General features: G+C 37.6%; 1 protein-coding gene across 1 annotated transcript; it reads left to right on the forward strand.

Moving 5' to 3' along the window:
• Positions 1-25,948, forward strand: LOC311588811 (vomeronasal type-2 receptor 116-like; the record flags this gene model as incomplete). The annotated part of the gene is made up of 6 exons (XM_084766779.1): positions 1-206; positions 10,733-11,024; positions 13,779-14,585; positions 18,506-18,733; positions 19,814-19,937; positions 25,014-25,948. The coding sequence occupies 6 exons, from the start codon at positions 1-3 to the stop codon at positions 25,946-25,948; spliced, it is 2,592 nt and encodes an 863-aa protein (XP_084622905.1).
• Positions 25,949-27,090: the final 1,142 nt, after the last annotated feature.

Raw genomic sequence — 27,090 nt, forward strand, 5'->3', positions numbered from 1 at the left:
ATGTCCTGGGTTTTTATCTTTGGGCTTCTGTATATTCCCAATTTTGTGTGTGATTCAACTGACAGTCACTGCTATGCAACTGATGATTATCTTTTCCGTGAAGGAGATATGCAGATTTGTGCATTTATTCCTCTTGCTGACATACATGTAGAAAAATATATTAAATATGAATATGTGCCACACCGCTTGCAGAACCTTAATGTATGGTAAGTACAATTATTTATTCTCAGAGTTGAGGATTCCTGGAACTTAAAGACTGTATGGATTAAAACTTTCTTGAGTTTTTCACAATTTCTCTTTTTCATTCTCAAACCAGTTCAAACATATTTTCATGTGTACTGCTTTTCCTCTTTCAAGGAAAAATGACAATTTTGATGCCTGGATTGTTGGAAAGTCTTGAGTATGTTACATGTAGCTGAATTCAGAACAGGACTGTCACTATTAACATTAGGGAGCACTTCAGTTCTCTACACATGTCTTTGTGTATATCCTTTTGTAATATTTCAATGTTTCTTTGTTAAATGTGTTATTCTCAAACACATTTTATATATTTTTATTGTTTTTTACATATATATTTATAATATTACATATATATACAATAAGTTAGCTATAGCAAGAAGAACCATGACACAATCAGGAATTATATAAATGTTACATTCTTAGTGTTTTGGTTATTTTATTTGGCACCCATATAACTCAATTACAATACAAGGTTTACTTCCAATATTTTTAAAGTTCTACTGCAGGCTGTTTAAGATAAATGAGTTATACATATTTTAATGTATACCTGTTGGCCGTATATGTTTCCAGTGCTTCCCTCGTTTGTATGGATGTGATCACCAAAAAGATACTCTTGATGTGAGGGTGGCCACATATGGCTTTTTAAAAAGCTTTTAATAAATATGCAATTTTTTATTATATTTTTTATTAATTTATTCTTGTTACATCTCAATGGTTATCCCATCCCTTGTATCATCCCATTCCTCCCTCCATCCTATTTTCCCCTTATTCCCCTCCCCTATGACTGCTCCTGAGGGGAATTCCTCCCCCTTTCTATGCTCATAGGGTATCAAGACTCTTCTTGGTAGCCTGCTATCCTTCCTCTGAGTGCCATCAGGTCTCCCTCTCCAGGGGACATGTTCAAATATGAGGCACCAGAGTACATGTGAAAGTCATACCCCACTCTCCACTCAGCTGTGGAGAATGTCCTGTCCATTGGCTAGATCTGGGTAGGGGTTTGAAGTATACAGCCTGTATTGTCCTTGGCTGGTGCCACAGTTTGAACAGGACCCCTGGGCCCAAATCTGCCTATGATAATATTCTTCTTGTAGGTTTTGAGGACCTTCTGGATCCTTCTACTTTGCTATTTTCCCATGCTTCTCTCATCTAGAGTCTCAATAAGATGTCCTTCCCTCTGTCCCAGTTTCCTGGTAAGTGAAGACTTTCATGGGACATGCCCCTTGGGCTAGTATGCAGATATAAGTGACTCTTTCTGCTTCTGGGTTAACTCACTCATTATGATTATTTCTAGCTCAATCCATCTGTTCACAAATTTCGGGAATTCCTTATTTTTAATAGCTGAGTAGTTTTCCATAGTGTAAATGAACCACAGCTTCTTTATCCATTCTTCTACTGATGGACACTTAGGCTGTTTCCATGATGTGGCTGTTATGAATTAGGCTGCTATGAACATGGTTGAGCAAATTTTCTTGTTGTGTGCTGGAGCATCTTCTGGGTATATTCCAAGGAGTGGAATAGCTGGGTCTTGAGGAAGCTCTATTCCCAGTTTTCTGAGATAGCACCAGATAGATTTCCAAAGTGGCTGTATTATTTTGCAATCCCAACAGCAATGAAGGAGTGTTCCTCTCTCTCCACATCCTCGCCAGCATGTGGTGTCGCTTGAATTTTTGATCTTAGCCATTCTGATGGGTGTAAGATGGAATCTCAGAGTTTTTTTGATTTGCATTTCCCTGATGTCTAAGGAGGTTGAGCAGTTCTTTAAGTGTTTCTCAGCCATTTAATATTCCTCTGTTGAGAATTCTGTTAGTTCGGAGCCCCATTTCTCAATTGGATTATTTGGTTTAGTGATGTTTAATTTCTTGAGTTCTTTATATATTTTGGATATTAGACCTTTGTCAAATGTAGGGTTGGTGAAGATCTTTTCCCGGTCTGTAGGCTGTCACTTTGTTCTCTTGACAGTGTCACCTGCCTTACAGAAGCTTCTCAGCCTCATGAGGTCCCATTTATTAATTGCTGACATTAAGGCCTAAGGAATGGTGTCAAGAGAAGTCTGATTTCCTTTAACAAATAATGACAAATATTCAAGTGTGTCTTTTTATAAGGGAAACATATTTTGGCTATGTTATATAGACATCCAGAATCTCAATGGATAAGTATAAAAAAAACATAAAATAGAGCAATTGAGCTTGTAAAGATCATTGAACACATGAGAAAATTGTTACAAGGACAATAGGCAGAAATTCACAAGGAAAATATCCTTCTTAACATAAATTGTGCCTAGTGTGACAGTGCTGTGTAATTCTTAACACCATGGTGGGGTGTCAAGTATAACTATAAGAATGATAGAGGAAGAAATATGTTCATATATAATATTCATGGGATGTTTGGTGGTCTTGACACATTTCATTGGAAACTAACATAACAAAGATGGTCATAGGACAAAAAATTTCTATGTAGATGAAATAATTTACATCTCAATGCAGTAACTAAAGTTAGATCCACATTCTTAAGGATCATTTCTCAAATAAGATCATACATTTGTCTGATAAACTTAGCAGACTGAGGACTTTGGATGCTAGCTGGAGCCCCTTCTACTACATCATAACTAATGCCTCTTGTTACTCTCTTTTTTCTGCTCTCTTTGTTTTCAGTAGCTCAGGCACAAATGCACATCTGTATGATTTTTTTCTTTTGTCCCCCTGCAATAAGTATATATATATATATATATATATATATATATATATATATATATATATATATATATATATGAAAAGAATATACTTTCAGTTCTGTGAGCCCCAAGTGTCTGGCTTGTCTTGAATTGGTATAGAATTGTTTCCAAAACAGTCACTTTTTTATTTTAAAGTATTTTTTTTATTTATGAGGTCTTTGAAATTTTCATACATTATGCTTTGATCCTATTCATTCCCCTCTCCCATCTCCTCCCAGTTTCACCCCCTTCCTTGCCCACCCAATTGTGTATCATTATTTTCTCTTCTGTTTTGTTTTTAAATTCATCCACTGAGTCCAGTTAGTACCTCTATAAAACACTCTCAATGTGTGGTCTTCCACTGAAGTGTGCTAGAACTGTCAAGGATCACACCCTTAAGGGAAACTGATTCTGTCCTTCCCATCAGCTATGATGGCCAAAAGCTCCCCAGCTGTGTTTGGAACTTCACTCCAGACCACCTGCCAACTTTCCTTCTCCTTCCTGGAATTCTGTCAGGTTGATCTTGTTCAGGTCACAACAGAGTTCACATGAGCAGCTGCTCAGTTGTTCCTGAAAACACTCTCTCCTTTTAGTCATTTTGTCTTCTGCTTCTTACAGCCTTTCTGACTCATCTTTTGCAATCTTGCAATCGGTCTAAGCACTGGCATGGGGGGATATGATCTGGCAGCCTCACTTAGGGCTGAACACTCTGCAGCCATTTATTTCCCACACCTTGACCAGGCCCAGCTACTCGGGAGGCTGAGACAGGAAGATCGCTTGAGTCCAGGAATTCAGGGGTGTAGGACACTTTTTGGATCAGGTGTCCACAATAAGTTCATCATGAATATGGTGACCTCCCAGAAGCAGAGGACCACCAGGTTGCCTAAGAGGGATGGACCTTTCCAGGTCGTAAAAATACAACTTTTTATATCATCAAAATTATAATCAAAGTAGATCATGAAAGGAAAATAGTATTTTTGTTATAAAAGATTAAGAATCTTGTCTTATAGAATGCAATTCCCAAAGATATATTCTGCATACACTTAAACAAAGTTGTATTACATTTTTTTCACAGAATTAAAAAAAAAGATTGAATGGAGCAACTACAAGTTTTCTAGAACAATTGCTCCAGTGTTTAAAAATCATCCTGGATTGATTTCTCCATTTTAATCCTTCTGTGTACCAGCAGTGAAAATGGTTCCACTCCTAACTGCATCTTGATCCTGAGCACACTCTCCCCTCTTGTCTTGGCCTTACAATTTAGGTCTCAGTTTCCATGAATTGCAGCCCTGTGGTCATTTCTTTGTGTACAGTGGGAATGGCTATTGAGTGTCCTCTAAATATTTAATGGAGGGCTATCATGTATCCCACCTGTAATCATTTACTTCAGTAGTATGACTTTGGTGTCTGGTTTTTGTTGTTGTTACTGCTGCTGTTGGTTTTTGTTTGTTTGTTTTGTTTTTGTTGCTGTTGTTTTGTTTTCCTTTTGCTTTTATATCAATTGATCTTCCTCCATCTCTAGGGTGTTCTTTAATTGGAATTCTGGTTGTGGTTTTTAGGTCTCCTTTTCTCAGGTCAATTAACAAAGAGGCAGTAATGTGTAGAGGTGTTTTTTCAGTACAGCCAGAAACACAAACACAAGCAGCCCATCACCTGTACACCAACTTCTCTGATGTAAGGGATTTTTGTCAGGGTCTGGCTGAGGATAGTACAGATGGCAGTCATTGTTAGCACTGTGCAATTTTTTCTACCATTTATCTAAACACATTGAAAGAAATAGTCATGCACTCAAGCCTTTATATATTAATTTTCTGTTAAATTAATTCAATGAAAAGTATTTATTTTATGGTGTTCCAACTTTATCTACTCTAATTGAAGTACATAAGCCATAAACTATTTTCTGATTTTTCAGTGTAAGTTATCTGATACTGTAACATTTAGAAATAATTTTAAAATTGTCAAATTTCTGGCCTTTCCTACTATTTGTCTGCATGTTGTTACTATCATTATCCTAATGAGAATATTGTAAATAACCATATAAGATTATTTTTTAAGAAATCATTATTTTTACTTTAAGCTAGTATTATCAATTTCTTAACATTTTGTATTGTCAAAAACCTTTGAGTTTTGGTCTAATATTTCTTTCTGTGCTAGATAATTTATCTTAACTTGACACAAACTAGAGTCAGTGGAGAGAAGGATGACTCAGTTGAGTAAATGTCTCAGTAAGATCAGGAGATAGACAGTCCTTTGTGGTATTTCCTTAATCACTGATTTAGTGGAAGGGCCTAGCCCATTGTGGGTGGTGCCACCTCTGAGCAGGTAGTCCAGGGTTCCATTTAAATAGGCAGACTGAGCAGGCCACAGTGAGCCAGCCAATAAATGACTACTGGGTCACAGCTCTTGCCTACAGGTCCTGCCCAGCATGAGTTCCTATTCTAACTTCCTCCAACAAAGGACAGTGCTGAACAGATGCATATCAACTTGAGACTTGCTAAAGCTATCTGAGAGAAAGGAATATCACTTAAGAAAGCTCTCCTATAAGATTGGGTGAGAGCCAAGCCTATGGGGCATTTTGTCAAATAGTGATTGATGGGGGTGGCCCAGAACATTGTGGGTGGGGCCACTCCTTTGCTAGTAGTTTTCAATTCTATGGGGAGCAGACCAAGAAGTCTATTAGGAACAAGCCAGTAACTATAAACATTCCATGGTCTATAGATCATCTCCTGCTTCTACAATTTCACTTTCTTTGAGTTTCTGTCCTGATGTCTTTCAGTGATAAACTAAAATGTGGAAAAAAGGCTTTCCTCTCCATCTTTCATTTGGATGTGGTGTTTCATCACAGCAATAGTTAACATAATTAAAGTACCAAATAAGTCATTTCCTCCTCAAGTTGCTTTGGGTATGGTGTTTCATGTAACTAAACTAACTAAAACACTGGTGTTTATGTGTGTGTGTGTGTGTGTGTGTGTGTGTGTGTGTGTGTGTGTGTGTGTGTGTGTGTGTGTTGTGTGTATGTGTGTGTGTGTGTCTGTGTGTGTGTGTCTGTGTGTGTGTGTGTGTGTGTGATGTGCTTCTTCACTGATTTTATTTTTATTTTTTTCAAACAGAGCCTCCTTAAGTCACATAGCCTGGCAGTCCTGGAATTTACTATGTAGATTTGGCTGGCCTAGAATACACAGAGTTCTGCCTCCTTCTGCCTTCTGAGTTCTGGGACTAAAGGCATGCATTACCATACCCACATCTCTCTCTCTCTCTCTCTCTCTCTCTCTCTCTCTCTCTCTCTCTCTCTCCCACCCTATCTCTCCCTTTTACCTTCCCCATTTCTATTTCTCTTCCTTTCTCTTTCTTCTTCCTTGCTTTCTTCCTTCATTTCTTTCTTTTCTTGAGACATGCACCCTTGACTGTCTTAACACTCTATATGTACAACAAGCTGTGCTGGAGTTTTAGACTATGCCTGAGGGAGAGAGAGAGAGAGAAACATAAATTTGGATAGATGGAAATATGGATACAAAATTTTTAAAAAAAGGAGAAAAAATTCTGTCATTATAAAGGAAAAATATTACACATGTTCACAAATATATAGATATTTAAAATTTATTAATCAAGAAAAAGGTTTAACCAACCTATGGAATGCAGATTTCAAACTCACTGTAAGAAAAGAATGAGAAAGTATCAAATAAAATCATGTTGAATTTTAAACAAATTTTGAATTATCATATATGAATTGTACATATTTATTACACACAATGTGTTGTCAAACATGACTCTAAAAAAGGAATGAAATCTTGGTTATAAAGATTCCATTTTCTTATTGTTGCTTTGAGTTGGGATACTTGTAGCCACTCTTCTGCTTTATCATGAAATATGTAGTAGATATCTCACTCTATACTGTGGTTATAAGCCTTTGCTTACATGCATGAAATTGTCAAGACAATATATATTATTATTATTATTTGATATATGTATACATGTTAAAATATACCACCCATTATCAAAAACTATACTTATTTTTTTTGTTTCTCACTATTCTGAGAAATACCCCTTCACTAGACATAATTGTATTATTTTGGGGCCTTTAATAGTAATTATTAATTCTTTATCATTTCAAACAAAATGCTTTGATCATATTCACCCACACCACCACATCTTCCAAATTCACTGTCTCTAACTTGAGCTTCTATGTAAGTAACTTAGTGTTTCATATTTTTTCAAGTCAAGTACACTTTGCTTTCCAAATGTACTACTGTAATTACAGCCTTCCTTTGTGTGAGGTTAATCTCCCAGTAGTGACAATAGGAAAGAAACTGAATTTGATGTTTTCCAGCTTTTTATTCCTCTTGGGTATTTCTGCTTCTTTTTCTAGGTCTTTCAAATGTGTCATTAAGTTGCTTGTATAAGATGTTTCTCTTTATAAAAGCAATTAGTGCTATGAACTCACCTTTTAACACTGGTTGTCTTGTGTCCTCTTAAGGTGTGTATGTTGTATACTCATTTTCATGGAATTTTAGGAATTCCCTAATTTCTTGCTTTATTTCTTCCCTGACCCTGTTGTAATTGAGTGAACAGTTGTTCAGTTTCCATGTATGTGTACGCTTTTTGTTAATTCTGTTGTTATTGAAGTCCAGCTTTAAGCTATAGTGGCCCGATAGGTTCCAAGGTATTATTTAAATCTTCTTGTTTCTGTTGAGGCTTCTTTTATGACCTACTGTATGCTCAATATTGGAGAAGGGTCTGTGAAGTACTGACAAGAAGTTACAACCTTTTGTGTTTGTGTAAAAAGTTCTGTAGATATCTATTTAGTCCATTTGATTTATGACATCAATTAATGTCATTATTTCTCAGTTTATCTTCTGTTTTGTTGACCTATCCTTTGTTGAGAGGGAGTGATTGAAGTCTCCCATTATTAATGTGTGGAAATCAATGTGTGGTTTAAACTTTATTAATTTTTCTATAACCAATGTGTGCACTTGTATTTGAGGCATAGTTGATCAGAATTGTGATTTCACCTAGGTTGATTTATCCTTCGGTGAGTATGTCCTCCCTCATCTCTTTTGATTAAGATTGGATAAAAGTCTATTTATTAGATATTAAACTGGTTCCTCTAGCTTGCTTTTGTCTGTTTGCTTGGAAGACATTCTTCCAGCCCATGACTCTCAGGTAAGGTCTATCTTTGTGGCTGAGGTGTTGTTCTTCTATGAACCAAAATGTTGGGTCCTCTTTATGCATCCATTCTGTTATTCTCTGTCTTTACTGGAGATTAGAGACACGTGATGTTGAGAAAGATTAATGACCAGTGACTACTAGGTTCTTTTATTTTGATATTGGTTGTGGTACTGTATATACATGCTTCCCTAATTTCTGTTTGGCTAAAGTGAAGTTATCTATGTCCAGTGTTTTCCCAGTTGTAGTTAACCTGCTTAGGTGGGAGTTTCCCTCATAGTATCTCCTGTAGGGCTGAGTTTGTGGATAGGTACTGTTTAAATTTGTTTTTGCTGCGGAATATCTTGTTTTATCTATCTATAGTTATTGAAAATTTGCTTCATATGAGTCTGGACTCTCATATGTGTTCTCTAAGAGTTTGTAAGACATCGGGCCAGGCCCTTCTGGTTTTACAGTTTCTGCTGAAAAATATTTAACCTTCTTAATGTGACTCAGAATGTTTACTTCTAATTATATAGAATTCACCAAGACTATAGACTTCCAGTCTGGTTAATTTAGGTACTTTGCATCTTTATTTTGAGAGTTATTATAATAGTTTTTAATTAAACTATTTTAATTTTTGTGGTTTTCATTTCATGTTGGTAAACACAATTGAATCCTTTTGTTTTTTGTTTGTTTTGAGACAGTGTTTCTCTGTGTAGCATTGGATGTCCTAGGCTCACTTTGTAGACCAGACTAGCCTTGAACTCACAGTGATCCACCTGCCTCTACATCCCAAGTGCTGGGATTGAAGGCATGGGACACCATGCCTGGCTACAATTGAATCTTTAATTATTAATTTTTAATTATGATATATTCTAAGTGTTTTGTTGCATTTCATTTTGTGTGAAACTTCTAGAGAAATCCATTAATTTAAAAAGAAACATACCTCATTGCATGCAATCTGTAAATCCTTTAGCGTCCTTGAAAACAAATATAGAGAAAGGAATAAAACATATAATTTTCTTTGAGCCAGCATGTGTGTCAGATATGTAGCAGACCATTAACAATCAAAAGGGAAAAATATTGAAAAAGAAGAAGGGAAACACAAAGAATCAGAGATGCAAATATTTGTTGAAGCAAGCAAGCAATCAAACAAAGGAACACACACTCAAAACAAGAACAATGCAAAAACCAAATTAAATAAAAGCAAATATATGTTAGTAAAAGGACAAAATTCTGCAGAAAAAAACTATATATAGAGATGCTCTTTTCTTTTCAAGTGTTTTTAATGAGGGTTTAACATCTTATTCTATATATCTTTCCAAAATATAAAGATAATATTGCTTTTCTATAAAACCCTATAATATTTTAATATTGAGTATTTTTATATCCAACTGAGGAACAATGTACTAAATATAACCTTAAAGACACTATTTTGTGAACCGTACATTTTGACAGTAAAATGAATTGTCATTCCTTTGTGTGTGGGGTTTTGGCATCATAAAATGTATAAGGTTTTTTCCTCACCATCATACTTTTAACTAGATTACAACTTGAGTAACAATATAAAATGCTCTAGGTGCATGTGTGAGGACCCGGGTTTATATCTCCCAGAGAGCATCCATGTCTTCTTGTAATCTAATTATTGTATGGAGGAGAGAGACAGGGAGAAATGACTACCTACAAGTTTGCTGGCCAGAGTACCAAGCTTATGCACTGAAAACGATAAAGAAAATGTGGTGTCAGTTATTGTGCTTTTCTCTCTTTTTCACAGTACTGAAGAAGGGGAGGCAGAAATAATCTTAGTAACTTCAAGTCCAGATTGGTTACATGGTCAAACTCTGTCTAAATCAATCAAATGAGTCAGTCAGTCAGGCAGTCGATATTTAACTCAACTGGTCATGAGACACTTTGTGCAATTATGTGGACAGCTTGGACTGACACTAACTGTCCTTCTCTGTCTTACACTCTTAGTTATTGATGTTCATGTACAGATTAACAGAATAAATTCACACAGCTCACAAATATACACAAAGAAAAATAAATTTGGTTGGGGGTTCACCTGAATTAATTAAACCAAAGAAGAATCAGAGGCAGGAATATCTCCATGAATTCAAGACCAGAACACTCTACATAGTATATTCTAGGACACAGCATAGAAAACAAACCATAGAGATGACAACTATGCACAGTTATTATTTGATTTACTTTGTGCTATTTTTAAATAGGAGATTGTCACAGAAAACAAGGTGATTGGATGACGATAAACTGATTTTATATATATATATCTGTAGAGGCTGAAGGTCGGAGATCCAGACATCAAAGTTCTGGTGTTTTGTCAGACTCTAATTTCTTACTCATGGGCAGGATTTTGCCCACAAAAGATAAAGAAAGCAATTTAATAACAAATTAAAGTCCCAGAGCTCATAATTAATGAGTGCTAATACTGTAGAATCTTACTTAATCCTGTTTAATTACATGTCCTTCTAATTCTAGCCATTCATGAAAAGATATTAAAAACTGGATTTTATAAAAGTATTGACATTTTAATTAAAAAAGGTATTGCACTAAATAGGAAGGTTCTGTGATCTATGACTTTATACTGTGTAATTTTGTAATTTTATGGAATTTATGCAGGTATAATTTTAAGAACTACCAGGTGTTTCTGGCCCTGATATTTGCCATTGAGGAGGTCAACAGGAACCCTTATCTTCTACCCAACACAACTCTGGGGTTTGATCTTTATACTACTTTACATAATGAAAGGATTAGTTTTGGTTTTGTCATGATCTGGTTAACACGGGCCATCAATCCTGTGGTTAATTACAACTGTGGAGAGAAGAAAACATCACTTGCTACATTCACAGGAACACCAATGTCAACATCGTCCTATATTGTTACATTGCTACAACTATACAACATACCTCAGGTGGGTGAGGCGCCAATGTCTGTCTTTGCTCTGGCAAGTCCAGGGTTGGATTTCTGGTACTGGATGCAGAATCTCCATTCACTTTATCTCAGGCAACTAATCAGGATTTAAAGAAGAATGATGGGAGGGAGCCCAGAGTTCCTCCTCTAGGGACTGTCTGTACTGCAGCTAAAGAGGAGAACTCAAACTGACCACAAGTTTCCTACATGCAAGGCTGTAAATGCAGATTTTAGCAAAGAAAACTGAGAGGGTCATTAAAGGAGGCTCTTTGTTCTATATATAAGCTCTTTTGTGGAGATCTCTGGAAAGATCAAGTATACCTGTTTGTACATGATGGATGTTGGGGAACACTGAGTCTATTCACTTATTTCTGAATCCACGTTGAAATACTAAGAATGAAATAGAAAATAGACAACACATACACACATGCACAGACACACACACATGAACACACACATATACACAGACACAGACACACAAACACACACATATACACAGACACACACAGAGACTCAGACGCACACACACACATCCAAGAAAAATGTAGTTGAAGTTAAACATCTTAATTTCAATTCCATTTTTTGTTGTTCACCATATTTATACTTCTAAGAAAAGGAATTGCCTCATAGTAAAAAAAAAGGCAATTAATGGAAAAAAACAGATAAGTTCTAAAACACAACAGGTTACATGTCTTAAAATTAAATTTTTATTCTCTATGTATCCATTACATAAGATCATAGTGAGTTCAGAATGACAAAGTTTGACAAGAAATAAAGTTTAACAGGGTCTAAGTTACAAGAATATGTGTCTATTCCATGAGGACTGACCTGGCTACACAATCTCTAGTTTTCTCTTAGCTTATAGTAAATTCAGGACAATAATTTTATCTTTTCATTCCAAGAAAGAAAGCAAATTTAAAATGACAGCATATAATACCATAAGGTGACAGGGTGTAAGGGATTATAACAGAACAGTTTGTACATTCAGACATTAGGGTTTATACTTAATTTAGACATGTTCAGGTATCTCCGTCATAGTTTTGGTTCATGGAAAGGTTAAACCAACTTGACCATATTTATGGTGTATACCAAGATACATGGTGCCATCTGGAGTGAAAGCTTATCTGAGGCTACAATTCTGCTTCAAGTCTGTTCCCTAGTAAGGCATCTAGAGGTCCTCAAAAGTATTTATTGACCCAAAATTTTGGAATATTTATAACAATTTAACTTTTAAAATTGTTTGAATCGAATCAGGAATTTCATTATCTGGAATTAGTTCATCTGAACAGCAGTACATCTTTCAGTAAAATAATGTACTCAGTTTGGTCATAGTTTGTCAATACCCAGGAAGATAAGATGCAGCAGTGAACAACTGACAGAATTGTCAGACATTGGAAGCAATTCTGGGGTACATTAAGATACTGACTTGTAGAATACCAGATCACTTCCAGAGAATTCTCATGCCTACTGAACGTCAACGAATGGCTCTTGACATCACATCTGAGACTGGAAAGATTTCTAGGGTGCATCATGGTACTGACCTTGCAAATTGATAGCTTCTTTCTAGAAAGCTCATATGCACATTTAACTCATTTGACAGAATGGCTAAGAGGCTGAAAGCAATTCTTTGGGTGCATCCTGGTACTGACTTTGTAAAATACCAGGTCAGGTACTAGATAGCTATTTTGCCTAATTATCTTCTTTAAGAGAATGGCTCTTGCAAGTAACATGTGGGAGTAGGAGTCAAGGATCCTATGTTGACATTACAGATGTCTAAAAATGTAAAATAGGTACACTCTAATTAATCACATTGTTGCAGTCTCTTTGCTTACAATGTGAAACCCAAGATTGTGTACTGGAAAAACCTGCTCTTAGTGTAGTGCCGCTCACCCTTTTCACACATTCTTTAATCCAAGAGTTTTCTGGAAACAAGATTAAATAATGTCAACAACAGGTCAGGAGGAAGAGATAGCAACCAATTGGCAGGGAGTGAACAGAGAAAAAAAAGCATAGAGAATGGGTCAGGATAAAATATGCTCAACAATTCCAAGGAAAAGAGGACTTGAGGAATCAGGGCACAGAGAGATGGGGGAGCAGATTGATCTGGATATTTTACAGAGACACGTTGAGAAGAGGACAAGATAGACACAGGTGAAGATAAATGGAGCCAGAGATGAGCCTGAAGACTACAAGAGATTGCTAGAGTCAATTTGAGGACAAGCAGAGCAATTCAGTCAGAGGACAAGAGAGAAGCTAGATTGAATCAGTCATCATGGAAAGGAGTTTGAGCCAGAACACCTGAAAAAACTCAGAAAGAGCCAGAAAGAATTCAGAATGAAGAATAAAAGTGAGCTTATTCATCAGGAAGACTCAGAGGTTGAAATAATTCTAGGCCTAATTAAGATAATATGAAGTCTAGAGGTTTTAAGGACTAGGCCTAGGTTACGAGGACTACAATTACTTCAGGTGAACAACAAAATACTTTGATGTCAGGTACCTAAAAAATATAAATGTACTTGATATATCCACATTTCCAGTACTTAAAATTGAGAGGAAGGAGAGGTGGATGAGACCTGCTATAGTATTCAAACTGAACACTTGTCTGCAATTTTTGTGGATAACTTTGTAATGGGTTTGTATATAAAAAATTACAATACCATTCTCATTATGACTGTTTCCATCTGTTGATTCAAGACTGAGCTTGTGTTTGATGCCAGTGTTCTTTCTCAGGTTTCCCATTGTGTTTTCTCTTCAGCTCACTTTTGGGCCTTTCGATTCTACCTTGAATGACCAAGGTCAGTTTCCTTCTCTCTATCAGATGGCTTCCAAGGACACACATCTCTCACTTGCCATAGTCTCTTTGCTGCTTCATTTCAGCTGGTCCTGGGTTGGTCTGATCCTCCAAGATGACCGCAAAGGGACTCAGTTTCTGTCAGAATTGAGAGATAATATGAGCAACGGTAGCATCTGTATTGAGTTTGTGAATATTATCCCTGCCACTTCATATATAGATTCTAATAACCTGGAGGAAAGTCTGGAGATCATTCTGAAATCATCAGCAAATGTCATAGTTATTTATGGGAACATTGTTTCTTCACAAGGCTTAATGTTTCACATTGCAAAACTCTTAGTGACATGGAAAGTCTGGGTCTTGAACTTTCCATGGGATGTTGACAACCATTATGATTATTTCATGGTAGGCTCACTTCATGGGAGTCTCATATTTTCACACCACCATGAAGAGATGGTTGGATTTACCAATTTTCTTCACACACTTACTCCCTACAAATACCCAGAAGACACTTTTCTTCCTAAGTTTTGGGCTTTATTCTTCAACTGCTCATTTCATGGATTTCATTGTCAAATTTTGGAGAACTGCCAACCAAATGCTTCTTTGCAGTTACTGCCCAGACATATTTTTGACACAGCCATGAGTGAGGAGAGTTATAATATATACAATGCAGTGTATGCTGTGGCCTACAGTCTGCATGAGATGAGTCTTCAACAAATACAGACACAGCAATATGCTAATAGGAAAGAAATGGAATTCTTTCACTGGAGGGTAATATTCTTTCCTGTGTGTTCTAATATCAGTACTGTGACTTTTTTATTATTTATCCATGACACTCCAATTGGGCAGCATAAGTTGTAGATCATAAGCATAGTTGATTCCCTGTCTGAAGGTCAATGCAAACTCATGTGTAAGTGTCCTTTATAAAAGGCATGGCAAAAAATAGGGAAAATCAATATTAAATTCATATAACAAGTTGCCTCACAATTCTATTCATAATCTCTTTAGTATGAAATTTTGAGATTTTTCATATATGTTTACAAATACCTTGGCCATACAGTTAGGCTCTTCTCTTACTAGCTCATAAGTTAAAATAATCTATTTATACTAATCTACATTCTGTCACATGGGTGGTTATCTCTGTTCAAGTACCATACATCACTACTCTCCGCCTCTTCACCAAAAAAATCTGTCACACCAGGATATCTCAGAATACTTTCTGTCTGACAATGTCCCACCTTCCATTCTATAGTCCATAGTTATTTATCTACAAGTTTTCTATCCACAAAATAGACAAGATCTTCTCTCTACATTACCCTTTTTATGTGCAATAAAAAGCTTTTCTCTTCTAATAATCAACTATATACAATAAGAACAACCCAGAGAAAATCAGGTAAGATCACAGGGTCAAGTCCTTATTTATTTGCAGAAAGTGTTCTACTATCTATTCTATCATTTTTTAAATTAATTTATTCATATTACATCTCAATTGTTATCCCATCCCTTGTATCCTCCCATTCCTCCCTTCCTCCTGCTTTCGCCCTATTCCCCTCCCTTATGTCTGTGACTGGGTAGACCTCCTCCCTCAGTATATGCTCAAAGGGTATCAAGTCTCTACCTGGGAGCCTGCTATCCTTCCTTTGAGTGCGACCAGGCCTCCTCATCAAGAGGACGTGGTCAAATATGGGGCACCAGAGTTCTTGTGAAAGTCAGTCCCTGCTCTCCACTCAACTGTGGAGAATGTCCTGTCCATTAGTTAGATCTGGGTAGGGGTTCAATATTTACTGCATATATTGTCCTTGGTTGGTGCCATAGTATTTATTATTGCTCTTATTTAACAACCTAAAATTTTTGGCCTAAAAATTTCTTCCTAAATTCTAAATAATTTAAGCTTAATTTGAAGCCTATAACTGTCAAGTTTTCGACCCCATCAAGGCATGAGAACAAATTATTACCTTAGTATGTAAGAAGTATAAACAAGCAGTTTGCAAAATAGAGAATTGACAGACAGCTGACTGCCTTGACAGTCACCCAGAATTTATGTGTAATATTAAAACACCATATTCAGTCTTCTTGCCCAGAATATCTGACAGACATATTTCTGAAGCAAGAATTTGGAAGAACTTGCTTACTCTGTCTTGACAGAGCTTAGCAGTTGACTTTGCCTGTGTCCAAGTCCTGCCCATTGTCTGCCGATGGAGTAAGTGCATATCTTTGCTTAGTTGCAACTTGCCATTTTTAAAGCAAACTCCTAAGGAAGATTCTTCAATGTTCATCATCTTCTTTCATGTCAAAGTGGGTGCTGCCAGCAACTGAGATATCTCATTATCAGAAAAGCCTTAAAATAATAAAACATTTTTAAATGCAATTTAAAGCTGGTCTCTGAGGCCTTTGAAGACCATCTGTATATTTGCACATATCTATATAGTGCTTAATAATTATCTACCTTTCTCTAGTATATCTGAATACACAAGTGGTTCTTTCTAGCTACTTACTATGTGTTTAGCCTAGGATATGTATTTATGTGATAAGCTAAACTAGTATCTGACATGACCATGAATTTCATTGACTATTAACTTGCATTACCTAATTATCCTAAAGAGTTTCTAATAGCAGCTTTTAAAAGGACTGGAAGTAAACCTTCTCTTTATGAATCAATTGTATAGATCCAATATGTTATATAAAAGTTGAAACATATGTGCATATGTGTATGAAAATAACTTTAATTTTTAATCAATATACAATAATCTATACCAAAGTATCAAAAGTAACCATAATTCAGTATCAAGTTACAAAATTCCAGACTATTATAAACCATAATAACCTCATTTTATATCAACATAGAAAATATTAGAGCAGTGTTAGATTATCAGTTCATAAAATGATTTGTGGTTTAAGAGCAGATTCAATAATCTACCCCCTTTTTCCCATTAATCCTATATTATTCCTAAATCCTACCCCCATTGCTTCTGAAAACCTTTCCCAATACCTAGTGAAAGAAAGGATAGAGAAAAGGAAAGATAAATCCATGAGTCTGTTTCTCTACCTTGTCTTTTCCCTAATCAAGACCATTAACAACTTGTAACTAAACCCTTTTAATGATAAGCATCCATCAGCACTAAATCACGAGTTTAAATGTTTAGTTTAGTTTTGGGTTTTTTTTTTTTTTTGAGCTGCATGACTGAGGATTTTTTTTGTGTCTTCCTGTGTGTGAACTTGGACCCAGCTTCCTGTGCTGTGCTGTGCTTGCTCGTGCACAGCTGTCCTTCTCTGACACAGAGGTCAAGCCTTAAAGGGCTAAACCTCCTGCCATGACCTACCAGATAGGAAGGGGTGGTCCTGCAATGTTATGACCTGTTTGTGGGCTTCTCAATGGGATCCCTGCTGCTCTGCTGGCTGCTCCAGATAATGTGAACTATGCTGGCTGTGACTGGACTTGCTGGAGAGATGGCTGCACAGCTCTGACCACTACCCACTGAGCCATGTGTTCACAGACCACCTCCAATAAGATGGCAGCTTTTAAAAAATGGATAACTGAAGCTTTGTTTAAAGAGGCTGAGTTCTACTTTACCTCTGCAATTTGCTAGTCCTTTCCAGCTTTTTAGTTAGAAAAATCTTGTATACAGCTTCTTTTTTCTGGACCCATTTGTGCCACTATTTTCAGAAGCTTATTGTCTTCAGGCCACTTTTTAAAAACATAGCTTTGAAGCTTTTTTGCAGGGGGGGTTGTGAGGGTGGTGAGGTTTCTCTCTCTGTCCTGGACTTTTAGAAAGTTAGTTTGGATTTTATGTCCCATGAACGGTATGTCATTATGTTGTGTGGGGTTTTCCCAGGGCCAATGCTGTGGGAATAAACACTCAGACTTAAAATGTATTTACACGTTTCTGGCTATATAGCTTGGCTCTTCTCTGACTAATTCATAACTTAAATTAATCTATTTATACTAATCGACATTCTGCCATGGTCTGCTTACCTCTGCTCAGGTATCAAGCATCTGTCCTCACATCTTCACCATTCAATCTTTAATATCTAGATATGCCAGAATCCTTTCTGGCCGCCAGATGTCCACCTTCAATTCTATCTTTTTCTATAGGCCGATTGTACTTTTAGTGACAGGTGTTGAATTGTACAAAACTAAAGGTATTCTTTCTACATTTAGGCCTTTTCTTAAAAACCCAGTAATAATTTTCTCAGGAAAAGACATCAAATGTGTAATAATGCAGAATGTCCTCAGATGCAATATACAGAGGATAACACTTGAACAACCCAGAACAACAGGGATCAAAGCATTGGTTTCAGCTTTGTGAAAATGGTGACTGATTAAATAATCAGAATGAAATAATTGGCCAAAAGCTATAATATAAATACAGGCATTTTGGAAGCGTTACAGGACCAGGAAGGGAAAGAGAGAGGGTAGAGAGGTTAGGAAATGGGGGAGGGCATAGAACCAAACTGTCTGGTTGATATAGTGAATCTCAGAAAGGGGGGAAGCCCCGCCCCTATGTAGGGGGATGGCCCCGCCAGCCACACCCTGCAGCAGGACCAAACAATGACAAACAGCTGTGCTGGCTTCATGACTTTCATCATTTCCAGTGGATAGGGTTGTGCCTACTGACATTCTTTTTATGACTTAAGAAAATGTTTCCAGTATCTCAGATGTACTTTAATATATGTTCCTGCATCTCTTCTAGCTCCTCCCTTTCCTAAAGAAGACCCTACAGAAAGATCGCGTGAGAGGTCACATCGTAATGGATGGGAGAAGAGACTTAGATTCAGAGTATGACATTTTCAATATTTGGAATTTCCCAAAGGGCATGGGATTAAAGGTCAAAGTAGGAACATTTTCTCTGAATGCGCCCCAGGGTCAGCAGTTCTCTTTATCTGAGGAGATGATTCAATGGCCGATGCAATTTACAAAGGTGAGTTGTGACATATCTCACCACTTTGACCTTTCATAAAAGTAAAAATAATTCTCAGGAAAATAATCCTTGGAGATTCATTTCATACCAATCAATATACAACCACCAATAATAAACAATTCACAGGATGTCCAACATAGACTAGTTTCTCATTCCCTGACTCTCATCAATGGTTTTTGATCAGTTTTGAAGATTTTCCTAAATTTTTATTAATACTTACACAGTTCTTATGAATAGAGTGTCTGTTAGATTTCAGTAACTGCCTCAAAAGACTGATAAAAAGTTTATTTTTGTCACCCAGATGAATAAATTTCAGTGAGGGTAAAATGGCATTTTGTTTTGTCAGTTTTCAATTGGTAGGATAGCATGTTGTGTGTATGAGTGTGTGTGTGTGTGTGTGTGTGTGTGTGTGTGTGTATTACACTTGCTTCGCTGCATCAGATAGTCGACAAAATCAAGTAAAGGAAATACCGTTTTGATTTAGATGACACTGTGAGCATGTATTTATATATTAGTGCAGGGAGAATATTTTAGGAGTCGGAGGAGGTGATTACATCACAGTCAGAGACCAAAGAATATGGTTGCTCCCCTTCTATCTCCTTTTCATTCTGTCAGTCACAGTAACCAATGAAATACTGATGCCCATTTTGTGGTGGCTCTTTCCACCTCAAGTAAATATCTCATAAAAGTCCTCACATATGCATAACATTTGTTTCCATGATGAACCCAAACAATGCAAAGATGTCAATGAACTTTGCCAACCATATAGAGTATAAAAGTCCCCACTACTAACCAGTAAGTACAGAGACAGGTTCACCAAAAACATACTGCAACCTTCTAGAACACTACTTTAAAGACTTACTCTTAACAGTGGCTTGATTGTATTGGACCAAGTCTTAAGCATGTGTCCTATGCAGAATCAAAGCTGCTGCCAAAATTAAAAACACCAAAATACATTACCTCCATTTGTCAGTGTAAGCATTGGGGAAATAACTATTTGATGATACTCAGAAATTCTCTATTTACTCTAAATTTTCACAAAAGTCCAGAGCATTTTCTAATAGCTGTTATTTCTCTCAGATCCCTCAGTCTATGTGCAGTGAGAGCTGTAGGCCTGGATTCAGGAAAGCTGCCCAGGAAGGCAGGGCTGCCTGCTGCTTTGATTGCATTCCTTGTGCAGACAATGAGATTTCCAATGAGACAGGTAAAACTTACTTTACAGAGAACTCTCAGACTTGATCACAGGAGTCTGCAATACTTAAGCAAAAAGAGAGGGATGGGAGAGAAGTAAGAGATAAACTTTTGTTCCTTGGCTATAAAATTTGAGCATTGCCATTACTTTTCTTTCCATTGAAGAGACACAGCTTAGACACTGAAATCATCTTGACTTACATTGTTGCTCCACTGCACACACTGTTCCCTCAGGTGACCTGTTTTGCACTAAAATTAGCAGTCTGCTTCATTTCACCAAGAACACAGTGTTTATCACAACATTTCTTTATGTTTTCACACCATGCTCAATCACACGTAGTATTCTTCTAAGGCTTGGATTTCTCATATTCTCTTTCTGATTATTCCCTGTACAGGTTTGTATTTTTTACACAGTAGGTGACTGAAGAGTTGTATTTATTTACCTATTACATATAATTTATTGCATCATGACTAAGTTTCATTTGTTTAACTGAAGATAGATTGCCTGTAGTATGTTCTTTTTTAATCTGTCTCCCATTTATTAAACATAGACTTTTCTCTCATACAACATTATCTGAATGTATTTTCCTCTCCATACACTTCTCCCAGTTCCTTCCCATCTCCTTTTTTTCTTGATCAGAAAGGCACTCCTTATCTGTCTCTCAGAAAAGAATAGGGTTTAAAATTTTTATTATACTTTATTCAGATTATAGCCTGATTGTTATCCCCTCTCTTGTATCTTCCCATTTCCACTCTCACTCTCTCTTCTCTCTTCTTCCCCTCCCATAGACTTCTGACAGAAGGAGATCCTTCCCCACTATATGACTATAGCCTATCAGTTCTCATCCAGATAGCTTGCTTGCCCTGCCTTTGTGTGCCTGCAGTACCTTCCCACCTAGGGGAAGTGATCAAATTGAGGGTAACAGAGTTCATCTCTGAGGCAATCCCCACTCTGCCCACAACCATGGAGAATGAACTGTGCATTGGTTATATCTGAACAGGGAGTCTAAGTTCACTGTAATGCATTGTCCTTCGTTGGTGCATCAGTTTGTACAGGTTCCCCGGGTCCAGATCTGCCAGCCTTGATGGTCTCTTTGTGGGGTCCCTGAACCTTCTTAGTCCTTTCATCCACCCATTCTTCCATACCACCCAGAGTCCAGAAGTGAGTTCTAGCATCTGTCCTGATGCCCCAGCTGGATGGAGTTTCTCAGAAGACATCTATGTTGGGAAAATATCCACCTATTCTAAGTATATAGAAATATAACATAACAAAACAAAATAAAATGTAATAAGTTAAAAAACAAAACCATCATATTGCAGATGCAGAAGAGAACACAACCAAAAAATAAAATCCCAAGTGAGTGCACAAGAATCAGAGACTCACTTGTTTACACATTCAGGAGTCCCATAAAAGTACTAAACAGGAAGATATAGTATATACACAGGGAACCTAGTCCAGACCTGTGTTGGCTTGTGATTCCTGCTTTAGTTTCTGTGTGTTCACATAAGAGTTGCATAGTTTTTTTTAGACAATCATGTTCTTCTGGTGTCCTCTTTCCCCTCTATCTCCCCTACTCCTTCTGTTCCATCTTTTATTAGGTTCCATAGTCCTGAGAGGGATGGATAAAGACCTCTCACTTTAGCTGTGTGTTCCAAAGTTCTCTCTCTCTCCCCTCTTTCCCTCCCTGTCTTTGTCTCTCTGTCTCTGTCTCTGTCTTTGTCTCTCTGTCTCTGTCTCTCTGTCTCTCTGTCTCTCTGTCTCTCTCTCTGTCTCTGTCTCTCTCTCTCTCTCTCTCTCTCTCTCTCTCTCTCTCTCTCTCTCTCTCTCTCTCTCTCCAATATCTGGATGCCGGGCTCTGTGTTTGTTACCTTCTGCAGTAGGAATGGAGGGGCCACTGTGATGATGGAAGAATAAGACTCTGATCTATAAGTATGTTGGAATATAATTAAGAGCCATTTTTGAGACCAGTAATTTCACTTTTATTCAAAATCTCTGGGTTGTCTAGTCTCTGGTTGTTGGTTGCTCAAGTAGCTTCAGGAATGGGTTCCATCTCATGGAGTAGACCTTGCATCAAATCAGATATGGATTGGTTACCACCTCCAGGTTTGTGCCACCTTAACCTTGGCATATTTTGCAGGCAGGACTAAATGTAGGTCCAAAGTTTTGTGGTTGGGTTGGTGTTGATGCTCAGCTTTTGGCAGCCTATAGAGTGCCTCTCTGTGTCACAGCAAAGGAACATGGGTTTGAGGGTAACATGTAGTACCATTTTGATCTCTCCATGTTCAGTGTGTTGTGTTGTGTTGTCTTCAGCAATGGGGGCTTACTGTCAGTTTTTGCAGACCTACCTATTGTCTTGGAAAAACCCTGGGTTTTAGAGGATTTTCATAGCACCTTTTTATCCAACAAATCAAATTCATGAAAACTATACCCAGGCCTGGAAGCTTAGTTTGTTAACAAGAGATGGATACTTGGGATTATCTCTCCCTCATTATATGGAGTCTTTGTTATGATCACCTTCATATATAATAGGAAGTTTCCACTGCATTAGGTTTTGACATTGCCCCTCAAATGCCCCTCGTTTCTAGCTTTCTTTGTTCTCATGATCTCCATCAATCCCATCTCATCTCCTCTTTCCTATCTGTCCCTCCTATTTCATACCCTCCGGATCAAGTCCTCCCATAAAAATATTCTATTTCCTCCCCCCACACATCAGGACCATGTGTATTCTCTTCTACTGAGTCTGGGCAAGGCAGCCACACCAGACTGAAGTTATCAAAAAGCAGGCCAAATAGGCCATGCCAGATTCAACTCCTGCTCCCCTTACTAGGGGTCCCCTATAAAGACTAAGCTGCCAATTGGGTACATGTGTGTAGGTGGCCTAGGTCCAGTGCAGGCATGGTCATTGATTGAGGCCTTAGTTTCTATCTGACCCCGTGGACCTAGGTTATTTGACCCTGTGTATATTCTTATGGCATTCTTATTCCTTCCAGATCTTTCTATCCTAACCCCTACTTTTCCACAAGGCTCTCTGTGCTCAGCTTAATGTTTGTTTGTGAGTCTCAGCACCTGTTTTGTCCTGCTGCTGTATGGCACCTCTCCAAGGGCAGCTGTGTTAGGCTCCCATCTCCAAGCATAGCAGAATATCATTAATAGTGTCAGGGGTAAGCTTCTTCCCATGGGGTGAGTCTCAGGTTGTGTTAGACATTGGTGGACATTGTCCCAATCTCTGCTCCAACTTTGTCACTGCATATCCTATCGGCAGGGCAAACCTGGTGTAAAGTTTTGGTGGGTGAATTGTTGTTTCTCTCCCTCCGCCAGAAGTCCTGTCTAGACAGAAGGTGGCCTCTTCAGTCTCCATGAATCTTGATAACTAGGAGTCTTAACTAGAGTCACTCCCATATCCTCTCAGGAGCCTAAGCTGTCATAGGGCTCTAGCTTGTCTCAGTGATGCCCCACCGCAGTTTCTTTTCTCTCTCCATGACATCTGGCTTCCCACCTTCACTTCCCCACATCTAATCTCCATCTTCAGTTTCCACCAAACTCTGTCTCCTGCCCTATTCCCTGTTTTCAACCAGATTAGTGCCCTATTCTATTTCTCCTTCTGAGTGAGATTCAAGCACCCTCCCTTTCCCCTCCTTCTTACTTAGCTTCTTATGGTCTATGAAATGTAGTATGTTTATCCTGCACTATGTGGCTAGAATGTGTTCATAAGTGAGTACATACCAAGTGTCTTTCTGGGTCTGGGTTACCTCACTAAGGATGATCTTTTCTTTTTCCACCCATTTGCCTGCAAATTCCATGGTTTCCTTGTTTTAAATAGTAGAGTATTATTCCATTGTGTAAGTGGACCACATTTCTATTATCCATTTTTAAGTTGAGGGATATCTGGATTATTTCCAGTTTCTTGCTATTAAGAACAAGGTTGCTGTAAACATAGCTGATCAAATGCCCTTGTTGTACAGTGGGCCATCTTTTGTGTGTATGCACAAGAGTGGTAAAGCTGGGTCATGAGGTAGAACTGGTCCCAATTTTTTGATGAAGCACAAGTTTGGTTTCAAAAGTGCCTGTACATGTTGCACCTCCACCAGAAATGGATGAGGGTTCTCCCTGTTCCACATCAAGGTCACCATGTGCTGTCTCTTGAGTTTTATATTTTAGCCATTCTGACAGGTGTAAGATGAAACTCAGAGTAGTTTCTATAATGATTAATGATACTAAACACTTCCTTAATCTTCTCAGGGATTCAAGATTCCTCTGCTGAGAATTCTGTTTCATTCTGTACCCCATTTTTGATTGAGTTATTTGGCTGATTAATGTTTAGTTTCTTGAGTTCTTTGTACATTTTGGACATTAGCCCACTGTCAGAGGCAGGATTGGTGAATATCCTTCCAATCTGCAGCCTATCTTCTTGTTCAACATAAAAGTTTTTGAAGTCAAAATAAAAGTCTAAATTCTTAGGAATAGAGTATTTAAAACTTTGTTTTGAATAACTAGAAATATTTCAATAGTTCTCTCTAAGTATGTTAAACATATAATGCTATAGCTAAATGTGGCAACATATGATTAGTGAAGAATTTAAGGTTTAAAAATGTGAGGGTATTTATTATTTCAAAATCATTCAGAGTATAAACTAAATTAGAGAAACAAAGTTATTTTTGAAAATAATTAAATATGGATCCAAAGTTTGAAACATTTAAAAAAGAAATACCAAAAAAATACTAGCCATAATGTACAAAAAACATATCCAGACTTGTACTCATTACATAATATTATGTTATAATAAAATGAAAATATACAATATAATCTTAAATTATACTTATGAACTATAAAACAGATGCAAAAAGTCACAAATTAAAAGAAAGGAAACAAAAGAAAAGAAAAGCACTGTATTTCTTTGATTTTGTCAACATAGGCCAAGAGGGCTAGCTGTATTGATTTGAAGTGATTCATAGAGTAATTAAATATCTGCCTCTGAAACAATAAAGGAAGTCAATTCAGGAAACATTTCAATGATCTGAGGCTGAATAGCAGCTTAAGGGAAAAGGAACACCTGAGGATTAAGTCAAAATAACTCTCCTTTCTGAGCAGATATGGACCAGTGTGTGAAGTGTCCAGAAAGTCATTATGCTAACTCAGAAAAGAACTATTGCCTCCAGAAATCTGTGAGCTTTTTGGCCTATGAACACCCCATGGGGATGGCTCTCACCACCACAGCACTGTTCTTAGCTGTACTCACAACTGTGGTACTTTTCATCTTTGTGAAGCACAGAGACACACCCATTGTCAAGGCCAATAATCGGACTCTCAGCTACACCCTGTTATTGACACTCATCACCTGTTTCCTCAGTTCCCTGCTCTTCATTGGACAGCCCAACACAGCCACCTGCATCATGCAGCAGACAGCATTTGGAATTTTGTTCACTGTGGCTCTCTCCACAGTCTTAGCCAAAGCTATCACAGTGGTTCTTGCATTCAAGGTCACTGTTCCAGCTAGAATGGTGAGGTGGTTAATGGTATCAAGGGCCCCTAACTTCATCATTCCCATCTGCACACTGATCCAAACTGTTCTCTGTGCAGCTTGGCTGTTTACCTCTCCACCCTTCGTTGATCAAGATGCTCATGCTGAACATGGTCACATCATCATTGTGTGCAACAAGGGTTCAGAGGTTGCCTTCCACTGTGTCCTGGGATACCTCTGCTCCTTGGCACTTGGGACCTACACCATGGCCTTCTTGTCCAGGAATCTTCCTGACACTTTCAACGAAGCCAAGTTCCTGTCATTCAGCATGCAGGTATTCTTCTGTGTCTGGGTCACCTTCCTCCCTGTCTACCACAGCACAAAGGGGAAGGTCATGGTGGCTATGGAAGCCTTCTCTATCTTGGCTTCCAGTACAGCTCTCCTTGGCTTGATCTTTGCCCCAAAATGTTACATCATTTTGTTAAGGCCACATAAGAACTCTTGTGACATTAGACACAAAACACATTCAGGAAGGAATAGACATTTAACATTTATTTTAAGATAAAATTAATCTATGTTAGTAAATGTAACACAAGGATTGGAACTAATGCTATACTATTACAATTTTATATTCAGGTGTAATATGATTTGATTATGTGGGTCCATAAATCTTCATCCATTGTACTGAAGTATCTTTGTACTGGAACCATTAACTTTATCTTATGCTTGAGATTCATGTTATACTTTCTTAATGTAATAAGAATTCACTTTGTATCCTTTGTTGTCCTGAATGCCCATTAGTAGACCTGTGTGGCATAAACTTGTGGATATCTGCCTTCCTCTGTCTACCAAGTGCTGATGGTGAAGATGTGTCACTGTGTCCAGCCATGCGATCTCACTTTGTCCTTCTATGATAAAAGATTAAATGTCATGTGATTGTTTTTATTGATTTTTGACTCAAGAAGATTTTATTATATTCCACTGTATAAATTTAACATTACCAGAGTTGATTGTCTTTCAGGCATTAGTTTAACACATTCTCATTTTCAGTGATTTTCAGATGAATATTCAAAGTTTAAAATTATAGTACAACGTTCTATTTTCATATCTCATTATTTTGGTGCATGAAGGAAAATGAGTCCTCTTATTTGGGGGACCTACATAAATAATTGATTGATAACTAGTAATTACTTAGAAAACTAGATCTCAGGAATATGATGTGCATCACAGATCCTGTAGTTGATAGGCTGTTATTATAACAAGGTTTTGTGTAAAAGTATCTTTTCTTCGAAACAGGGTCTCTCTGTGTTAGCCTTGGCTGTCCTGGACTCTCTTTGTAGACCAGTCTGGCTTCAAACTCACAGAGATCCGCCTGCCTCGGTCTCCCAAGTGCTGGGACTAAAGGTGTACATCACCATGCCTGGCATTTGCCTGATGTAATTATCTTCTTCGAGACTCACTGTCTCTGTCTGTTAACCTGGGTCTAGTTCTGGAAGCTTCTAGGCTCTGTACAAAGTAATCCAGATAATTTTTTGAGCCTAACTTCTGGATAAGCTCATCCTTTCTTGTTCCTTCTGAACTCTTGCTGCCTGGCTCAACTCAGTTGTTCTGGCTCAAAATCCACTCCAAGCTGGTTAATTCAATTTGGCTTCTCTCAGCATCGGACTAAACTGCTCTGCTTGGACTCAAACTAACTCCAGCAATCTG

Source organism: Acomys minous (genome assembly GCF_964271855.1).
Source record: "Acomys minous genome assembly, chromosome: 17".
Taxonomy (NCBI): domain Eukaryota; kingdom Metazoa; phylum Chordata; class Mammalia; order Rodentia; family Muridae; genus Acomys; species Acomys minous.